Source organism: Podarcis filfolensis (assembly GCF_964270895.1).
Source record: "Podarcis filfolensis genome assembly, chromosome: 9".
Classification (NCBI taxonomy): domain Eukaryota; kingdom Metazoa; phylum Chordata; class Lepidosauria; order Squamata; family Lacertidae; genus Podarcis; species Podarcis filfolensis.
In genome coordinates, this window is record NC_139610.1 from 73,747,294 (window position 1) to 73,764,142 (window position 16,849).

The 16,849-nt window shown below is 46.9% G+C and overlaps 1 protein-coding gene across 2 annotated transcripts; it reads left to right on the forward strand.

Annotated features, from left to right (window-relative positions):
* The first annotated feature begins 3,124 nt into the window (after positions 1-3,124).
* PRADC1 (protease associated domain containing 1) lies at positions 3,125-15,151 on the forward strand. 2 transcript variants are annotated; one of them, XM_083571956.1, is made up of 5 exons: positions 3,125-3,272; positions 6,509-6,609; positions 8,009-8,118; positions 9,203-9,370; positions 14,342-15,151. In XM_083571956.1, exons 1-5 carry the CDS (start codon positions 3,143-3,145, stop codon positions 14,460-14,462), a joined length of 630 nt encoding a protein of 209 aa, XP_083428082.1. In that variant the 5' UTR covers positions 3,125-3,142; the 3' UTR covers positions 14,463-15,151. The 2 variants fall into 2 exon arrangements, with proteins under 2 accessions (XP_083428082.1, XP_083428083.1); XM_083571957.1 differs by lacking the exon at positions 3,125-3,272 and adding an exon at positions 3,765-4,084.
* The last annotated feature ends 1,698 nt before the right edge of the window (positions 15,152-16,849 follow it).

A 16,849-nucleotide genomic window follows, 5' to 3' on the forward strand; every position in this document is an offset into this window, starting at 1 on the left:
GTATATTGTCTCCCTGGTTATTTAACTTATATGCAGAATTCATCATGCGAAAGGCTGGGCTGGATGAATCCCAAGCCGGAATTAAGATTGCCAGAAGAAATATCAACAACCTTAGATATGCAGATGACACAACCTTGATGGCAGAAAGTGAGGAGGAATTAAATAACATTTTAATGGGGGTGAAAGAGGAAAGCACAAAATATGGTCTGAAGCTCAACATCAAAAAAACGAAGATCATGGCCACTGGTCTCATCACCTCCTGGCAAATAGAAGGGGAAGAAATGGAGGCAGTGAGAGATTTTACTTTCTTGGGCTCCATGATCACTGCAGATGGTGACAGCAGTCACGAAATTAAAAGACACCTGCTTCTTGGGAGGAAAGCAATGACAAACCTAGACAGCATCTTAAAAAGTAGAGACATCACCTTGCCAACAAAGGTCCATATAGTAAAAGCTATGGTTTTCCAGTAGTGATGTATGGAAGTGAGAGCTGGACCATAAAGAAGGCTGAGCGCCAAAGAATTGATGCTTTTGAATTGTGGTGCTGGAGGAGACTCTGGAGAGTCCCATGGACTGCAAGAAGATCAAACCTCTCCATTCTGAAGGAAATCAGCCCTGAGTCCTCACTGGAAGGACAGATTCTGAAGCTGAGGCTCCAAGACTTTGGCCACCTCATGAGAAGAGAAGACTCCCTGGAAAAGACCCTGATGTTGGGAAAGATGGAGGGCACAAGGAGAAGGGGACGACAGAGGACGAGATGGTGGGACAGTGTTCTCGAAGCTAGCAACATGAGTCTGACCAAACTACGGGAGGCAGTGGAAGACAGGAGTGCCTGGCGTGCTCTGGTCCATGGGGTCATGAAGAGGCGGACACGACTAAACGACTAAACAACAACAACAATACAGTAGATTTCTATGGGCAGTCATCATTCCACTCCCAGAAAGTGATCTAGGGTGTCCCGGAAATTCTATTATCGATGTGAATCTCTGTTATTAGGTTTATGGTTCATGTCCTGTGAGCTCTATGGAAAGAGTGGCTCCCATGAGCTGGAGCCCTTCCTCAGGGCCTTACCATAGAGAGAGGGAGGCATTCCCTAGCCAGACTGCAGGCAATCCTGTGTGCAATCCTATGAGCAGGAATGGGAGGGCCAGGTGCCCTGCAGATAGGACTCCATTTCCCAGCAGCCCCCGCCACCAGCAGCATGGTCAAGGATGATGGGACTTGTAGTACTTCAGGAACACCTGGAGGAACCACAGCTTATCCCCATCAGTGCTAAACGCGCCTTACATGTCCCGTTTAACCTAGAGCTTCTTTCTGAACCATGTAGGACAATGGTGCCTAACAGCGGGTTGGGCTAGATGACCTTTGGGGGTCCCATTCCGACTCTTCTAATTTACAATTCTAACTGGAGTTGTTTTTTCCCTTGCTAGGAACCATTGGCTTAGTAAGAAGGTTGTGCAGTTTGAGTGAAAGCCATTTCTGGAGGTCAGAACTGCCCCATTCCAGTGATGTGCAGAAATTCTTTTTTTTTTTTAAGAAATATTTATTAAGATTTTACAAAAACAAATATACAAAAACACGAAAAAATAAAAAATAAAAAGATAAATAAAACATACAGAAACAACAAGAAAAATTAAAAACAATTATTTTTCATAACATAAAACTCGTTTGCTTATTTCTTTGACTTCCTCACACCTCCCCTTCTTGTATTCCCATTTAAATAATCAAATCAGCAAATCCTTACCCTCTTTCATTTATCTTATCTCTATAACTTAACATTTTCTAACTCAGTATTTTCATACATTATCAATTCATTTTTACATCTTCTTTTTAACTTTGTTGCCAATACCACTTATTTCCAATCCAACACCATTTTAGTTATTTTTTTTTTACCTATTTATACCCTTCTTCCATATTCTTAAAGCATTACAGCTGGAAACCACTTAATTTCTATCCAACATCATTCTAACATTCATTAATTTTGCAATATTTCTGTAAATAGTCTTTAAATTTCTTCCAATCTTCTTCCACCGCCTCTTCTCCCTGGTCCCGGATTCTGCCAGTCATTTCTGCCAGTCCCATATAGTCCATCATCTTCATCTGCCATTCTTCCAAAGTGGGTAAATCTTGTGTCTTCCAATACTTTGCAATAAGTATTCTTGCTGCTGTTGTAGCGTACATAAAAAAAGTTCTGTCCTTCTTTGGCACCAATTGGCCGACAATGCCCAGGAGGAAGGCCTCTGGTTTCTTCAGGAAGGTATATTTAAATACCTTTTTCATTTCATTATAGATCATCTCCCAGAAAGCCTTAATCCTTGGGCACATCCACCAAAGGTGAAAGAATGTACCTTCAGTTTCTTTACATTTCCAACATTTATTGAAAATACATATTCCAACATTTATTTATGTGCAGAAATTCAAGAGGTGAAGCTTTTGCTGAGATGCTTCACCTGGGCAACCATCACCTGCTGAATCGCTGTTTCAGTTGCAGGGATAGTAAAGCAGGATGTTTTCCCCACCACACAGGATTTCCCCCGCAGGTTAATCTGCAGCTCTAATATATTCTCACTACTTGGGAGTAAAGCCATGCAGACTGACTTCTGTCAGGGATTTCTCTAGCTGTGATTCCTGTATTGCAGGATTTTGAACTAGATGACCATTTCCAAGGCTAGGATTATATAATACGAATCCTTGTTTTCCTGGAACGTGAACTACACTTTAATCTTTAACATCACCCCCTTGATATTCTTCAGAAAGTCTCTTTTAATTTATATTTCTCAGGCTCTGATGACTCCAAACCATAGCTGTCAATTTCCCCCTTTTCTTGCGAGGAATACTATTCAGAATAAGGGAATTTCCCTTTTAAAAAGGACAACGTTGACAGCTATGCGGATGACTCCAAACCCTCGATCTTTACAAAAAGGAAGTAAATTAACCTCTCGCTGTTCTTTTCCCCCCTATTAGGAGCTTGTTGGTAGGATCTCCCCCCCCCAAAAAAAAACACCAATATGGGTGGCAGCTGATGGATTCGAACCCTCCACCAATGGCATCATGAAGAGCTTGGTCTCCTCCAATGAGAGGAAGCTGGAGGGCGGGTTTTTCCCTTATCAGCGAATGTCAGCGTGAAGAGTGTTGCACAGCTGATGCTCAGAGAGCGCTTGCAAGAGGCGGCCCTTGGCAGGCGCTGTTGCGGCTCCCCCCCCTCCCAAGCAATGCTCCCCATTTGGCCCAGATGTTTGTGCATCTTGCTCTGCTTCGGCCCCTTCGCTCACAGTGAGTATCCCCTCGGCTTCCTAACCTGGGGCTGGCGCATTCATCGGGGCCGGTAGATTCTGGCTGACAGCTGGCATGGCAGAAACTCTCCCTCTCACCCAGGCTGCAGATGCTCAAGTCGCCCTGATCTTCCTTCCTCTTTTGACATTCATGTGTTTGCCTTGTCTAGCCTTAGTAAGTTGCATGGGTCATTTTATAAAGAGGTTCCTTTCTCAAGATCTTGCAACGCTTTTTAATAATAGTAATACAGTGGCACCTTGGGTTAAGTACTTAATTCGTTCCGGAGGTCCGTTCTTAACCTGAAACTGTTCTTAACCTGAAGCACCACTTCAGCTAATGGGGCCTCCTGCTGCTGCCGCGGCCCCGGAGCACAATTTCTGTTCTCATCCTGAAGCAAAGTTCTTAACCCAAGGTACTATTTCTGGGTTAGCGGAGTCTGTAACCTGAAGTGTCTGTAACCTGAAGCGTATGTAACCTGAGGTACCACTGTAATAATAATAATAATTTATTATTTGTACCCTGCCCATCTGGCTGGGTTTCCCCAGCCACTCTGGGCGGCTTCCAACAAAGATTAAAAATACATTAAAATGTCACACATTAAAAACTTCCCTAAACAGGGCTGCCTTCAGATGTCTTCTAAAAGTCAGATACAGTGGTACCTCGGGTTAAGTACTTAATTCATTCCGGTCCGTTCTTAACCTGAAACTCTTCTTAACCTGAAGCACCACTTTAGCTAATGGGGCCTCCAGCTGCTGCCGCGCCGCCGGAGCACAATTTCTGTTCTCATCCTGAAGCAAAGTTCTCAACCCGAGGTACTATTTCTGGGTTAGCGGAGTCTGTAACCTGAAGCATCTGTAACCTGAAGCGTATATAACCTGAAGTGTATGTAACCCGAGGTACCACTGTAGTTGTTTATCTCTTTGACATCTGATGGGAGGGTGTTCCACAGAGCGGGCGCCACCACCGAGAAGGCCCTCTGCCTGGTTCCCTGTAACCTCACTTCTCACAGGGAGGGAACTGCCAGAAGGCCCTCGGAGGTGGACCTCAGTGTCCGGGCAGAACGATGGGGGTGGAGATGCTCCTTCAGGTATACTGGGCTGAGGCTCTCCCTTCCTGCAGTTTCCAGCAACGGATATTGATAAACGTTGCTGCCTACAACTGTGACCTTGTCCATTTAAAAGCACATTATCTCCCCACCCACCCAAAGGATCCTCAGAACAGTAATTTTCTTACGGGTGCTGGGAATTGTAGTTCTGTGGGGTAAACTATAGTTCCCGAGATTTTGACGGTGAGGTTTGGGGAGGATCCAAACGATGGATTCAAATTGCAAAAGGGAAATTCCAACATCAGGAAGAACTTTCTGGCAGTAAGAGCTGTTCAACAGTGGGACAGACGTCCTCAAAAGGTGACAGACAGGTCAGGGATTATTCAGCTACGTGGCGTGGAAGGTTGACATTGGCAAGACACCGGTTTCCAGAGCAGCCCACGTGCTTCTTGCAACTGCTCCAGAGTATATGGTGTGTGGGCTTTGCAATCTCAAGCCTATTTATAATTCCTTGCTTCCCCCCCCCAACACGCCTCCTATTTGCAGCATGGCAACAGCCGGTTGCATGGAATGCGGCCAGGCAAATTGTTTCCATTCTTCCTCTTCCTCTCGCAGTTATGGGCCGGCTTGAAAAACGTGGTCTCCCAGGATTGGCATAGAACATTCCAGGGGGCCGAAAATGGAGGTGGTTATATATTCAGATATCAACTCCCCTCTTTTTTCCTCCAATAATCATCCTATCCAGTGTTTCTCCTATAGAAGTGTGAAGCACCAGGGAACGTTGCTTCCTGTCCACAGACCCTTCCTTGATTTCCAAAGCTGCTCTGAGATTCTCTTCGCAATCCCACAGACCCACAAAATCCCAGCCGCTGTCATAAATTTGTCTTGGTTGGCAGCTTCAGGTTGGCGTTTCTGCCGGAGGTGGCATTCAGCTAATTTCCTTTCGGGTTTGGACCCTGGAATGCAATTGTGGATAGGGCGATTGTGCTGGAGAAAAGTAGATAAGCCTGCCACCTGATTATACATATATATATATATATATATATATATATATACCCTTCCAGTTTAGTTAGTTCAGCCTTTGCCAGCCTGATGCCCTGCAGGTGTGTTGGACTACAAATCCCATCAGCCACAGCCAGCTGATGGGATTTGTAGTCCAAAACAACCGAAGGGCACCAAGCTGGCAAAGGCTGAGTTACTCCATGTTTCCTCCCTGATCATCATGTCAAAGGAGGAAAGGTGTTATTCCACAACAGACTTAAACTGGTTTGAAAGGCATTCCCTGTTGCTGAGGTGACCTTGGCTATGGGAAGAGCACCTCACAAAAGCACAGGTATAAAACTGATATAAGTTTGTTGTATAGCCACACCCTTAGCCCAGCAACAGCTGGAGGCAGTTTTCTTCTGGATGAAAAGGTCTCTTCACTTTAGATGTTCATTTGAACCTATCTTCAGTTCTTGCTTTTGTATTTAAAAAAACAACAACTATTGTCTAGATGTTTTGATGGTAAGTTTGCAAATCACCATGGGACAGAAATGCAAAAGCAGATTCATAAATAGGTATATGCAGTACGAACGCATTTTGTGCAGGGGTTCAGTTCCAAGGGTTCCATGTCAAACCTCGGTTCTCGAACGGTTCCGTTTTTGAACATTTTGACTCTCGAATGCTGAGAACCTTTGAAATAAAAAATTTAAGGTCTTATATATGTAATAAATGTTCATAAATGTACAGAAAATAACAGAGGTCATCCAGAGAATATTGAGAAGCAAAGCAGATCGTAAGCCTGATCTTTATTGAACTGTTGCAACAGGGTGCCCCCTTCACACACAGGAGAAGGAGGACCCCAAACAAAGGTGTGCCCCCCCCTTATATAGACATTTTAAATTGCCCGCCCTGGAGTCCAAGATGGAGGAGTGTTAACGTATATAAAATTGTACATGTGGTTGATTTGAATATGTTATTATTGATTATGTATACTCAATGTATCAGCCGCCTTGGGGGTTTCACTGTTTGTATTTGGTTGTTGGTAAAAAAAAAATTAAACTAAAAAAAAATGCACTTAAGATGCGACTGTGCTGCAATGAAAATAGTCAGTGTATCCCAGTGCTCCCTTCATCTCTGTTTTCTTCAAGACTCTTTTGGCACAATCTGCCCCAAGAGTTCATGCTCTCTTTCTCTCTTGGCACTGCAGGCTTACGTATCCAGGAATACCTCTACTTCCAGGTATTGAGCCCTGGCGATATCCGCTACATCTTCACTGCCACCCCGGCCAAGGATTTTGGAGGGGTGTTTGTAAGTATGGGAACCAGGCTCCCATCCCCTCCCAGCAGTGCCTAACATCGTTTTATTTTTTTATTTTTATTAATTACATTTATATACCGCCTTTATCTTCTGAGGATCTCAAGGTGGTGTATATGGCTCTCCTCCTCCTCCTCCTCCCCATTTCATCCTCACAACAACCTTGTGAGGTAGGGCTAGGCTAAGAGATGGTGACCGACTCCAAGGTCACCCAGTGAGCTTCATGGCCGGGTGGGGATTCGAACCCTTCTCTCCCAGGTCTGAGTCCAGCGCTCTAACCACTACGCCACACTGACTGCAAAGCAGTCTTCATTTTTTGGAGGGAGGGTTTAAAATGTAACTGAAGCGTTCCCAAAGCCAGGAAGGATTGGACTCTGATTAATAAAATACAGACGAGGCTTGACCAGCAAGACTCTAGGAGGAGTGCCAATAATAATTCCCTCCACCCCTTGGCCCAGGTCGTTTTATTCACAAAAGAACTTTTTACAGTGTTCGTAAGAACCAATCAGATTTCCTCTGAGCATTTTAAAAACCCCACGTGGGACAAAGTCAGATCAGAAGAAATTCTTTTAACTACAAAGAAACTTTTTCCTACTTGAGCATGCATATGTAGTTCAGAGTAAATAAAATAGGAATAAAAGGAGGAATGCAATCAGCAAAACCCCAGAGGTCATAAACAGGAATAAACAGGAGAGGAAGGATGGCAGTATTTACCATCTCCTTGTGAACTCTCTTCCTGGCCCTTAAGATCTATCTAAAGATTAACAAACTACATCAAAGTAACCTACTCTCTTTATGTACTGAGGATGCCTGATGAAGCAACTGGCCTGTGTTTTTAGAATGCTTATACGTGCCTGTCAGGCGTAGAGAAAGCAAATGGCAGAGGTGGAGAGGCTATGGGATTCGATCAGAAATTATTGTCAGTGAATCAAACCCAGTCAACACAATGCTTTCATTGCTGACACAATGGCTTGCTCCATATTTCATAATTCCTCATAGCAATCCCACCTGACCCCCACAGTAACAGAGAGGATAACAAATTTATTAGGACGTAAGCTTCCATTAACAATAGCTCATTTCATCCAATACCTGAAGTGTTATCCTGAGTCACTGGTACATTTTCACATGATTGGATGTGTGTAAGATGAGTCATAAGCTAATAATGGCGAAAATTGCTTTAAAAAAGAGGGATAATTTGCAAAAACAGAAACAACACACCAGTAGCTGATAACACAGGCGTCCTGGCATTGATATGCTAGTTCACCACTGTGCTACACTGGCTTCTCATGGCGCCAGAAGGAGAAAGCAAGAAGCCCTGGCGCTTCTGTCTGAGATATTCAGCAAGTTTTAATTTTGCTCTGCTTTCTTTCTGCCTCTCTTTCGCCTGCCCAAGAACACGAGGTACCAGCAGATCTACCTCGTCCCAGCAGACCCTCCGGAGGCTTGCGGGGCTCTGAACAACGGGGTCTTCATCGAAGGCCAGATCGCCTTGGTGGAGCGTGGGTGAGTTTCCTCGCATGGGAAGAGGGCCGGGCTGTTTTCAAGGGCTACGTTTTTAATTAATGGGATTGCTTTCATATGCATTTTGATTAAACTTCCCGTGAGTCGCTTGTTCGCCCGCACACTTTTTGACGCATTTCCCTGTCTCTTTCCAAAAGTCTGCACACAAAGCCCTTAACAACTCAGGACCCAGTTTGCCTGCCATAGGCCCTAACTGGTGACACCAGTCACGAGATTAAAAGACACCTGCTTCTTGGGAGAAAAGCAATGGCAAACCTAGGCAGCATCTTAAAAAGCAGTGACATCACCTTTTGAATTATGGTGCTGGAGGAGACTCTTGAGAGTCCCATGGACTGCAAGAAGATCCAACTAATCCATTCTGAAGGAAATCAGCCCTGAGAGCTCACTGGAAGGACAGATCCTGAAGCTGAGGCTCCAAGACTTTGGCCACCTCATGAGAAGAGAAGACTCCCTGATGTTGGGAGAGTCCATGGGACTCTCAAGAGTCTCCTCCAGCACCATAATTCAAAAGCATCTTCGGTGATCGGCCTTCTTTATGGTCCAGCTGTCACTTCCATACATCACTAATGGGAAAACCATAGCTTTAACTATACGAACCTTTGTTGGCAAGATGATGTCTCTGCTTTTTAAGCTGCTGTCTAGGTTTGTCATTGCTTTTCTCCCAAGAAGCAGGTGTCTTTTAACTTCGTGGCTGCTGTCACCATCTGCAGTGATCATGGAGCCCAAGAAAGTAAAACCTCTCACTGCCTCCATTTCTTCCCCTTCTATTTGCCAGGAGGTGATGGGCCCAGTGGCCATGATCTTCGTTTTTTTGATGTTGAGCTTCAGACCATATTTTGCGCTCTCCTCTTTCACCCAATGATGATGATGATACCAATCGCAATAGTACTCTTCCCATCTTACTGGGTTTCCCCAGCCACTCAGGGCGGCTTCAAACAGTTATAAAAACATAATAAAGCACCATACATTACAAACTTCCCTATACAGGGAACAATACCTGTCTAGTTTGGATCTGAGTGTCTTTGGGGGCGCAGGACTTGAAACTCTCTTGCCGCCTTTCCGGCAGGGGCTGCTCATTCCTGTCCAAGACTCGCATCGTCCAGGAACTCGGCGGCCGTGCAGTGATCATCGCGGACAACGCCTATGACAACGACAGCTCCTACGTGGAGATGATCCAGGACAGCACCAGGCGGACGGCGGACATCCCTGCTCTCTTCCTGCTCGGGAGGGACGGGTAAGTGGCTTGGAGCTGGCGTCGGCAGAGGCTTCCGGGAGCAGGCAAAATCCCCTCCGTGGCTGGATCTACACTCAGTTTTTAAACGTTATTAGAACGATATCGGAAAGATCATTCTAAAACATTGGGGCACTAAAAGTCCCTTTTGCTTTCTTTCTCTGCCGTCTCCCTGGTTTCTGGTTGCTCTCGTGTCACATTTTAATTACGCACCATGGACATTAAAACATAACGCCACGTGGCTATATGGTTAACAGAATCTTCCCTTGACTTTTTCTTAGCGTTAAAAACCATGAGTGTAGATCTGCCCTGCATCTTGTAAAAATAGAAGACAATCTTGGAAATGAAACAAAATAAAAAAAATTCCTTCCAGTAGCACCTTAGAAAGGTAAAGGGAGCCCTGACCATTAGGTGCAGTCGTGACTGACTCTGGGGTTGCGGCGCTCATCTCACATTATTGGCCGAGGGAGCCGGCGTACAGCTTCCAGGTCATGCGGCCAGCATGACTAAGCCGCTTCTGGCGAACCAGAGCAGCGCACGGAAATGCCGTTTACCTTCCCACTGGAGCGGTACCTATTTATCTACCTGCACTTTGACGTGCTTTTGAACTGCTAGGTTGGCAGGAGCAGGGATCGAGCAACGTGAGCTCACCCCGTCGCAGGGATTCAAACCGCTGACCTTCTGATTGGCAAGTCCTAGGCTCTGTGGTTTAACCCACAGCGCCACCCGCGTCCCAGTAGCACCTTAGAGACCAACTTAAGTTTGTTATTAGTATGAGCTTTCGTGTGCATGCACACTTCTTCAGATGTGAAAGCACACAAAAGCTCATACCGATAACAAACTTAGTTGGTCTCTAAGGTGCTACTGGAAGGAATTTTATAATTTTGTTTCGACTACAGCAGACCAACATGGCTACCTACCTGTAACTAGATTCTTGGAAATGGTAAAGAAATGGGGGGTTTTATCAGTGCTGGCTCTGTTGGAGGGAATCGCCCCTTGAGTACCTGTTTGCTGGAAATCACAAGTGGAGAGAGAGGACGGTTGAGCTCAGGTCCTGTTACTGGCTTCCTGTAGACACCTGGTCAGTTACTGTAAGAAACAGGAAGCTGGACAGATGTAGCCAGACCAGTTATGTGGCTTCCCTTAAGTGCATAGTATTAAATTTGAGTGCAGTAACTATTGGGTTATGGTTATGATATAAAAAGAGTGAAGATTGGGTGCAGCAATGAGATTTAAAAAAGAAAGCCACAGAAAAGGGGATGAGAAGTCGATAAAACAGAATAAACATTGGGATTTTATGTGAAATTTGTGGAAAGTTTAATAAACTATATTATAAGAAATAAATAAATTTGAGTGCAGAGAGCTGGTGTGCAAATCTGCTGGCAGCAGTAAGAACCTTTGCAACAGCAACAACAAAATCTAACAATGGGAGAATGGAGGAGAGCTTGCCAAATTTTAGGAATGCAGAAATTTACCCGTTTTAAAAGTGCATTGGCACACAGAAGCAGCAAAACCAGTTCCTTTTTTAAAAATGGAAAACTGAGTGAGTGGTTGGCAGGTTCCGGAACAGGATCAAAGCTCTGGAAAACATCAGCCCAAAACTATTGAGTGATGTGGAGATAGAACACGTTTGTTTATGTCACGAGTCCAACTTGGAATAAGGACGCTTACTGGGGATACCTGGAACGGAGTGGGCCAAAAGGGAAATTGCAGACCACTTGGAGACGGCTGGCCACTTTAGTGTGGCCCCACGGGTTTCCGCCCGACTCCTGCAAACGTTGGTCGGACCTTGACAGGCCGCTGGGATCCTGGCTGGTTGGTTGGCTTGGGGAAATGTAGATGGGGCAAAGGCAAACCCATCGCTGATCCAAAATAGAAATTGATCAGCTGTACTGTGCTGGCACTGTGGGTTAAACCACAGAGCCTAGGACTTGCCGATCAGAAGGTCGGCAGTTTGAATCCCCGCCACGGGGTGAGCTTCCCTTGCTCAGTCCCTGCTCCTGCCAACCTAGAAGTTCGAAAGCACATCAAAGTGCAAGTAGATAAATAGGTGGTGACAGTTGGGAGTCACCAATGCTTCTGAATCTCCAGAGATTCAGGAACAGGATTTGAGATCGGGGGGATGATGATGATGATTTATTTATCATTATCCGCGGTCTTTACAACCCTGGACAGGTTTGTTTTTTCCCTGACCGTGCAACTCCCAAACCACACACAGAGACCATACTGTGGAGAGTGTATTAACTTATGGTCTGTGTGTGTGGTTTGGGAGCTGCACGGTCAGGGAACAAACAATGCTGTCCAGGGTTGTAAAGACTGCAGAGAGAATAATTGGGTGCACTCTTCCCACCTTGGATCAAATCTACGCTTCCAGGTGTAACAAGAAAGCTGCAGAGATAGTGCAAGATAGTGCGCACTCCAGAAATTATCTCTTTCAGCTTCTGCCTTCTGGAAAAAGGTACAGGGTTATAGAGACTAGGATTAGCCACATGAGAAACAGTTTCTATCCAAATGCAATTTTGGTTTTAAACGCAGTGTAAGGTAGTCTCTGGGGACGCGGGTGGCGCTGTCGGTTAAACCACAGAGCCTAGGACTTGCTGATCAGAAGGTCGCCACTTCGAATCCCCGCGACAGGGTGAGCGCTCGTTGCTCAGTCCCTGCTCCTGCCAACCTAGCAGTTTGAAAGTACCTCAAAATGCAAGTAGATAAATAGGTACCGCTCCGGCGGGAAGGTAAACGGCGTTTCTATGCGCTGCTCTGGTTCACCAGAAGCGGCTTAGTCCTGCTGGCCACATGACCCAGAAGCTGTACGCTGGCTCCCTCGGCCAATAAAGCGAGATGAGCGCCGCAACCCCAGAGTCGGCCACAACTGGACCTAATGGTTAGGGGTCCCTTTACTGCGCTATGGAACATTAGGGCAACATTTGAAGAGAAAGCAGATTGTTGTTAGCTTTAATCCATCTGTATCAGGAGCAAAGAACGGCTTTTTCAGCCCCAGATCTGCACTCCCTGCAGCGCAGGAATCTCAGCTAAAGCATCTGTGGCAGGCAGCCATTCAACCTCTTTCCTCGTTTGCTGGGCAAGGTGGGCTCCGGGAGACTAGAGTTGTTCTTGCCGGAACCCAAACAGCCCTGCAAGATATTGCGAGAGCATCTCAGCGCTGTCACGCAGAGCAAGCCTCTAAAGCTCTATATGTGCTGGGTACAAAACGAATCAGGTACAAAAAGAGCTGCCCGACTCTCTGCCTTGCTTGGATTTAACTTGCACAATTTTAAGCATCCTGCCTTAAACTGTGCATGGCTGAAATTGTGCACGTTACAGGCACAAAACATGAGATTGGTGATTGTGCTGTAATACCATCGCATAATAAAACGCCTTAACCACCCAGGGGTCCTTTACCTTTTTCTTCAACTGTAATAAAAATAGGAAAGTGCTTCTATTTCTGTCTCCCCTTTTCTGTTTTCACCAAATGCCCAGTAGTGGTTGGAGCAGATACGATTCTTACCTGGCAACTTTCCAGACACCCAGAAGTCTGAGGTTTCTATGCTACTCCCACATCTCTGTAACTTCCCCTCCAGGCAAGGAAAAAGCAATGTTGCAGTTCAAGAATGCATCCCAGCCAGGCCAAAGAGCAGGGCTGGGGCAAGGAGAGTATTTTGGGCAGAGTCCCAAGGTCCAGGTAGAGAGGCCTGGACAGAGCATTACACTTCTCTTACCCCGTTCTGTATTTTGAACAGGATATTGTTTTAGTGAAAACTTACTTTGTTCAATCTGCTAGTCCATAAGAACCTCAGAAAAGCCTGCCAGATCAGGGCAATGGTTCATCCAGCCCAACATCCTGTTCTCACAATGCCCAACCAGACTGGGACAGACAGAAGTACTGTTTTGGGGGGACAGGAGGCGGGGTGTGTGTGGAGGACTCCCTGGTCCTGCATGGCGTAACTGTGCCCCTGAAGGACCAGGTGCGCAGCCTGGGAGTCATTCTGGACTCACAGCTGTCCATGGAGGCGCAGGTTAATTCTGTGTCCAGGCCAGCTGTTTACCAGCTCCATCTGGTACGCAGGCTAAGACCCTTCCTGCCTGCAGACTGTCTTGCCAGAGTGGTGCATGCTCTGGTTTTCTCCTGCTTGGACTACTGCAATGCGCTCTATGTGGGGCTACCTTTGAAGGTGACCCGGAAACTACAACTAATCCAGAATGCGGCAGCTAGACTGGTGACTGTGAGTGGCCGCCCAGACCACATAATACTGGTCTTGAAAGACCTACACTGGCTCCTAGTACGTTTCCGATTACAATTCAAAGTGTTGGTGCTGGCCTTGAAAGCCCTAAACAGCCTTGGCTCAGTATACATGAAGGAGTGTCTCCACCCCCATTGTTCTGCCCGGACACTGAGATTCAGCTCCGAGGGCCTTCTGGCGGTTCCCTCATTGCAAGAAGTGAGGTTACAGGGAACCAGGCAGAGGGCCTTCTCGGTAGTGGCGCCCACCCTGTGGAAAACCCTCCCATCAGATGTCAAGGAAATAAACAACTCTCTGACTTTTAGAAGACATCTGAAGGCAGCCCTGTTTAGGGAAGCTTTTAATGTTTTTAATGTCCCTGCTCCTGCCAACCTAGCAGTTCAAAAACTTTTAATGTTTAATAGGTTATTGTATTTTAATATTCCATTGGAAGCCGCCCAGTGGGCGGGGTATAAATAATAAATTATTATTGTTATCATAATCCCGCAAGCAGGATTCGAACACAAGAGCCCTCTCCTCTCCTATGGTTTCCAGCAACTGGGATTCAGAAGCATCGCTGCCTCAGACTGTGGAGGCAGAGCAGAGCCATTGGGCCATTGATTTCCTCCATGAGTTTGTGCCATCCTCTTTTAAAGCCAGCCACTGGCCATCACTGCCTCCTGTGGGAGTTCCGTAGTTTTACTATGCGGTGCGTCCACCGGCCAAAGTCACTATGGCTTTGCCCCCCTCTTTCCAGGTACATGATCCGCCGGTCCTTGGAGCAGCACGGCCTCCCCTGGGCAGTCATCTCCATCCCCGTAAACGTCACCAGCATCTCGACCTATGAACTGATGCAGCCTCCGTGGACCTTTTGGTAGCAGAGAGCAAGCAGGGCGAAGGATGCTGGCGAGGACGGACCACAGACTGGCTGGCCGGCCCTTCCGAAAGGAGCCGGGCTGGGGCCTTATGAACTAGAAACCTTCTGGATGTTCCATCATCTTGCCTCTTTCAAGAATTGGAGCCACCATTTTTGGGTGGCTTTCGTAGGTCGAAGGAGCTGCCTGCAGCGACTCAGCCCTATGGGCTACGTAATAAGCGTGGCACTGGCTTCCCCGCCTGGCACAACTCTCCAGGGGCGCGGCCAGAAGTCAGTCCTGGACCCGTGGGCACCAGGTACCACCCGTGGACTGTTCCAGCAAAATAACCTGTGATTCAAAAGAGGCAGTTTGCTCTTTCTTGTGCTGTTCCCACTGGGCTCAGGAGCGTGCCCCGATTTCACTGGCTGCCAGGAAGGGGCACCTGTGCTGCTTTCTGTTTGGAAGAGAGAGGCAGAGTGCGTCTCTCTTGGAGGACTGGGGCCGTGGATGATTTAGGTTACCTTTTTCCATCGATGAGGGAGCATCCCCACAGTAGTTTTGCGGTCCTGCTTCTTGTTCCGTTTTTTGTTTGGCGATGCCACGGTCTTCCACGGCACCCTCTCAGAATTTCAAATGTGCCCGTTAGCAAACTCTGTTTAAACTGGGGAAGGGAGCGCCTGATGCGGAGACCTCTGGGACGCAAATCGCGTGTGGCTCCTGCATCCCGCACGGATCACGTTCGCAACCCAAGTGTCCACTGTACCTTGGTTTTCGAACAGAATGCATTCCAGCAGTCCATTCGACTCCTGAAACCGTTCGAAAACCAAAGCATGGCTTCCGATTGGCTGCAGGAGCTTCCTGCAGCCAATCGGAAGCCGCACCGGACGTTTGGCTTCCAAAAACCGTTCAAAAACTGGAACCCTCGTTTCTGGTTTTCAATCATTCAGGAGCCGAGACGTATGAGTTCCAAGGCATTCGGCAACCAAGGTACGACTGTAGTCCTTTCATGGAAGAAAAAAACAGAGGTGCTCAGACCCTCCTGAAATAAACCTAAGACGAAAGGAAAGCAGAATTTGCCTCCAAAATTTCCCCCAAGCAAACAAAAAGCACAACCTCCATCCCCACAAAAGTAGGCAGAGCACTCTCTACCTGGTGCACAGAAGCATTTGGAAGAAATAGAGGATGGGTAGGCAAACTAAGGCCCAGGGGTCGGATCCGGCCCAATCGCCTTCTCAATCCGGCCCACGGACGGTCCAGGAATCAGCGTGTTTTTACATGAGTAGAATGCGTGCTTTTATTTAAAATGCATCTCTGGGTTATTTGTGGGGCATAGGAATTTGTTCATTACCCCCCCAAAAAATATAGTCTGGCCCACCACAAGGTCTGAGGGACAGTGGACCAGCCCCCTGCTGAAAAAGTTTGCTGACCCCTGAAATAGAGGATGGCTGGATTTTGCATTCTCGCCACTTCTGCTTGCAGAAAGAAAACCCTCAAATTTAAAGTAAATAAATGGGAAGAGGAGGAGGAGGAGGAGGAGGTTCTCCACAGCTGCCAAGGCATGGTGGTCATAGAATCTTAGTTGGAAGGGACCCCATCGGGTCATCTAGTCCAATCCTGCCGCCCGGTGCCCTCACAGTGATGTCCGAAGGCACCATATTCTCAAATCCGAGAGAATAATGGCAAGAAAGATTTGGGAAATGATATTGGCTCCACCACATCAAGAAGTGAGTGAAGGACCTGAGAAGAGACCAGTTGCCAGCTGATCACCCAGAGTTAAGGGTTATTGGAGAGGACACGGCGTAAATAATTTGTTCATGCGCTGGATCTAGCAGCTATAGGTCCTGTTGGGGGTCATGAAACTTTTCATAAAGCCCCTGACAAAGGAGACTGAAACACGGCAAGCTATGGCTTGTAACCAGATGTGCCGGAGCTTGCCTCCTTTTCTCCCTCAATGAGGACTAGAAACTTGGTTTTGAAAAGAAACGAAAATTGGGACACACCAGAATTGTCACGTCCTATCGTGGGTGGCGCTGTGGGTTAAACCACAGAGCCTAGGACTTGCCGATCCGAAGGTCGGCGGTTTGAATCCCCACGACAGGGTGAGCTCCCATTGCTCGGTCCCTGCTCCTGCCATCCTAGCAGTTTGAGAGCACTTCAAAGTGCAAGTAGATAAATAGATACCGCTCCGGCGGGAAGGTAAACAGCGTTTCCGTGCGCTGCTCTGGTTCGCCAGAAGCGGCTTAGTCATGCTGGCCACATGACCCAGAAGCTGTACGCTGGCTCCCTCGGCCAATAAAGCGAGATGAGCGCCGCAACCCGAGTCGGTCACGACTGGACCTAATGGTCAGGGGTCCCTTTACCTTTTATGAAATCACAGCGCCCCACAAATAATACGATCCATCACTCCC

What these genes read in the sequence shown, in the direction of transcription:
- PRADC1 (XM_083571956.1), top strand. Translation starts at nt 3,143, where the DNA reads ATGCTCAGAGAGCGCTTGCAAGAGGCGGCCCTTGGCAGGCGCTGTTGC. An exon ending in CTTCGGCCCCTTCGCTCACA is followed by an intron (nt 3,273 to 6,508) that starts GTGAGTATCCCC and finishes TTGGCACTGCAG; the next exon opens with GCTTACGTATCCAGGAATAC. An exon ending in TTCCTGCTCGGGAGGGACGG is followed by an intron (nt 9,371 to 14,341) that starts GTAAGTGGCTTG and finishes CCCTCTTTCCAG; the next exon opens with GTACATGATCCGCCGGTCCT.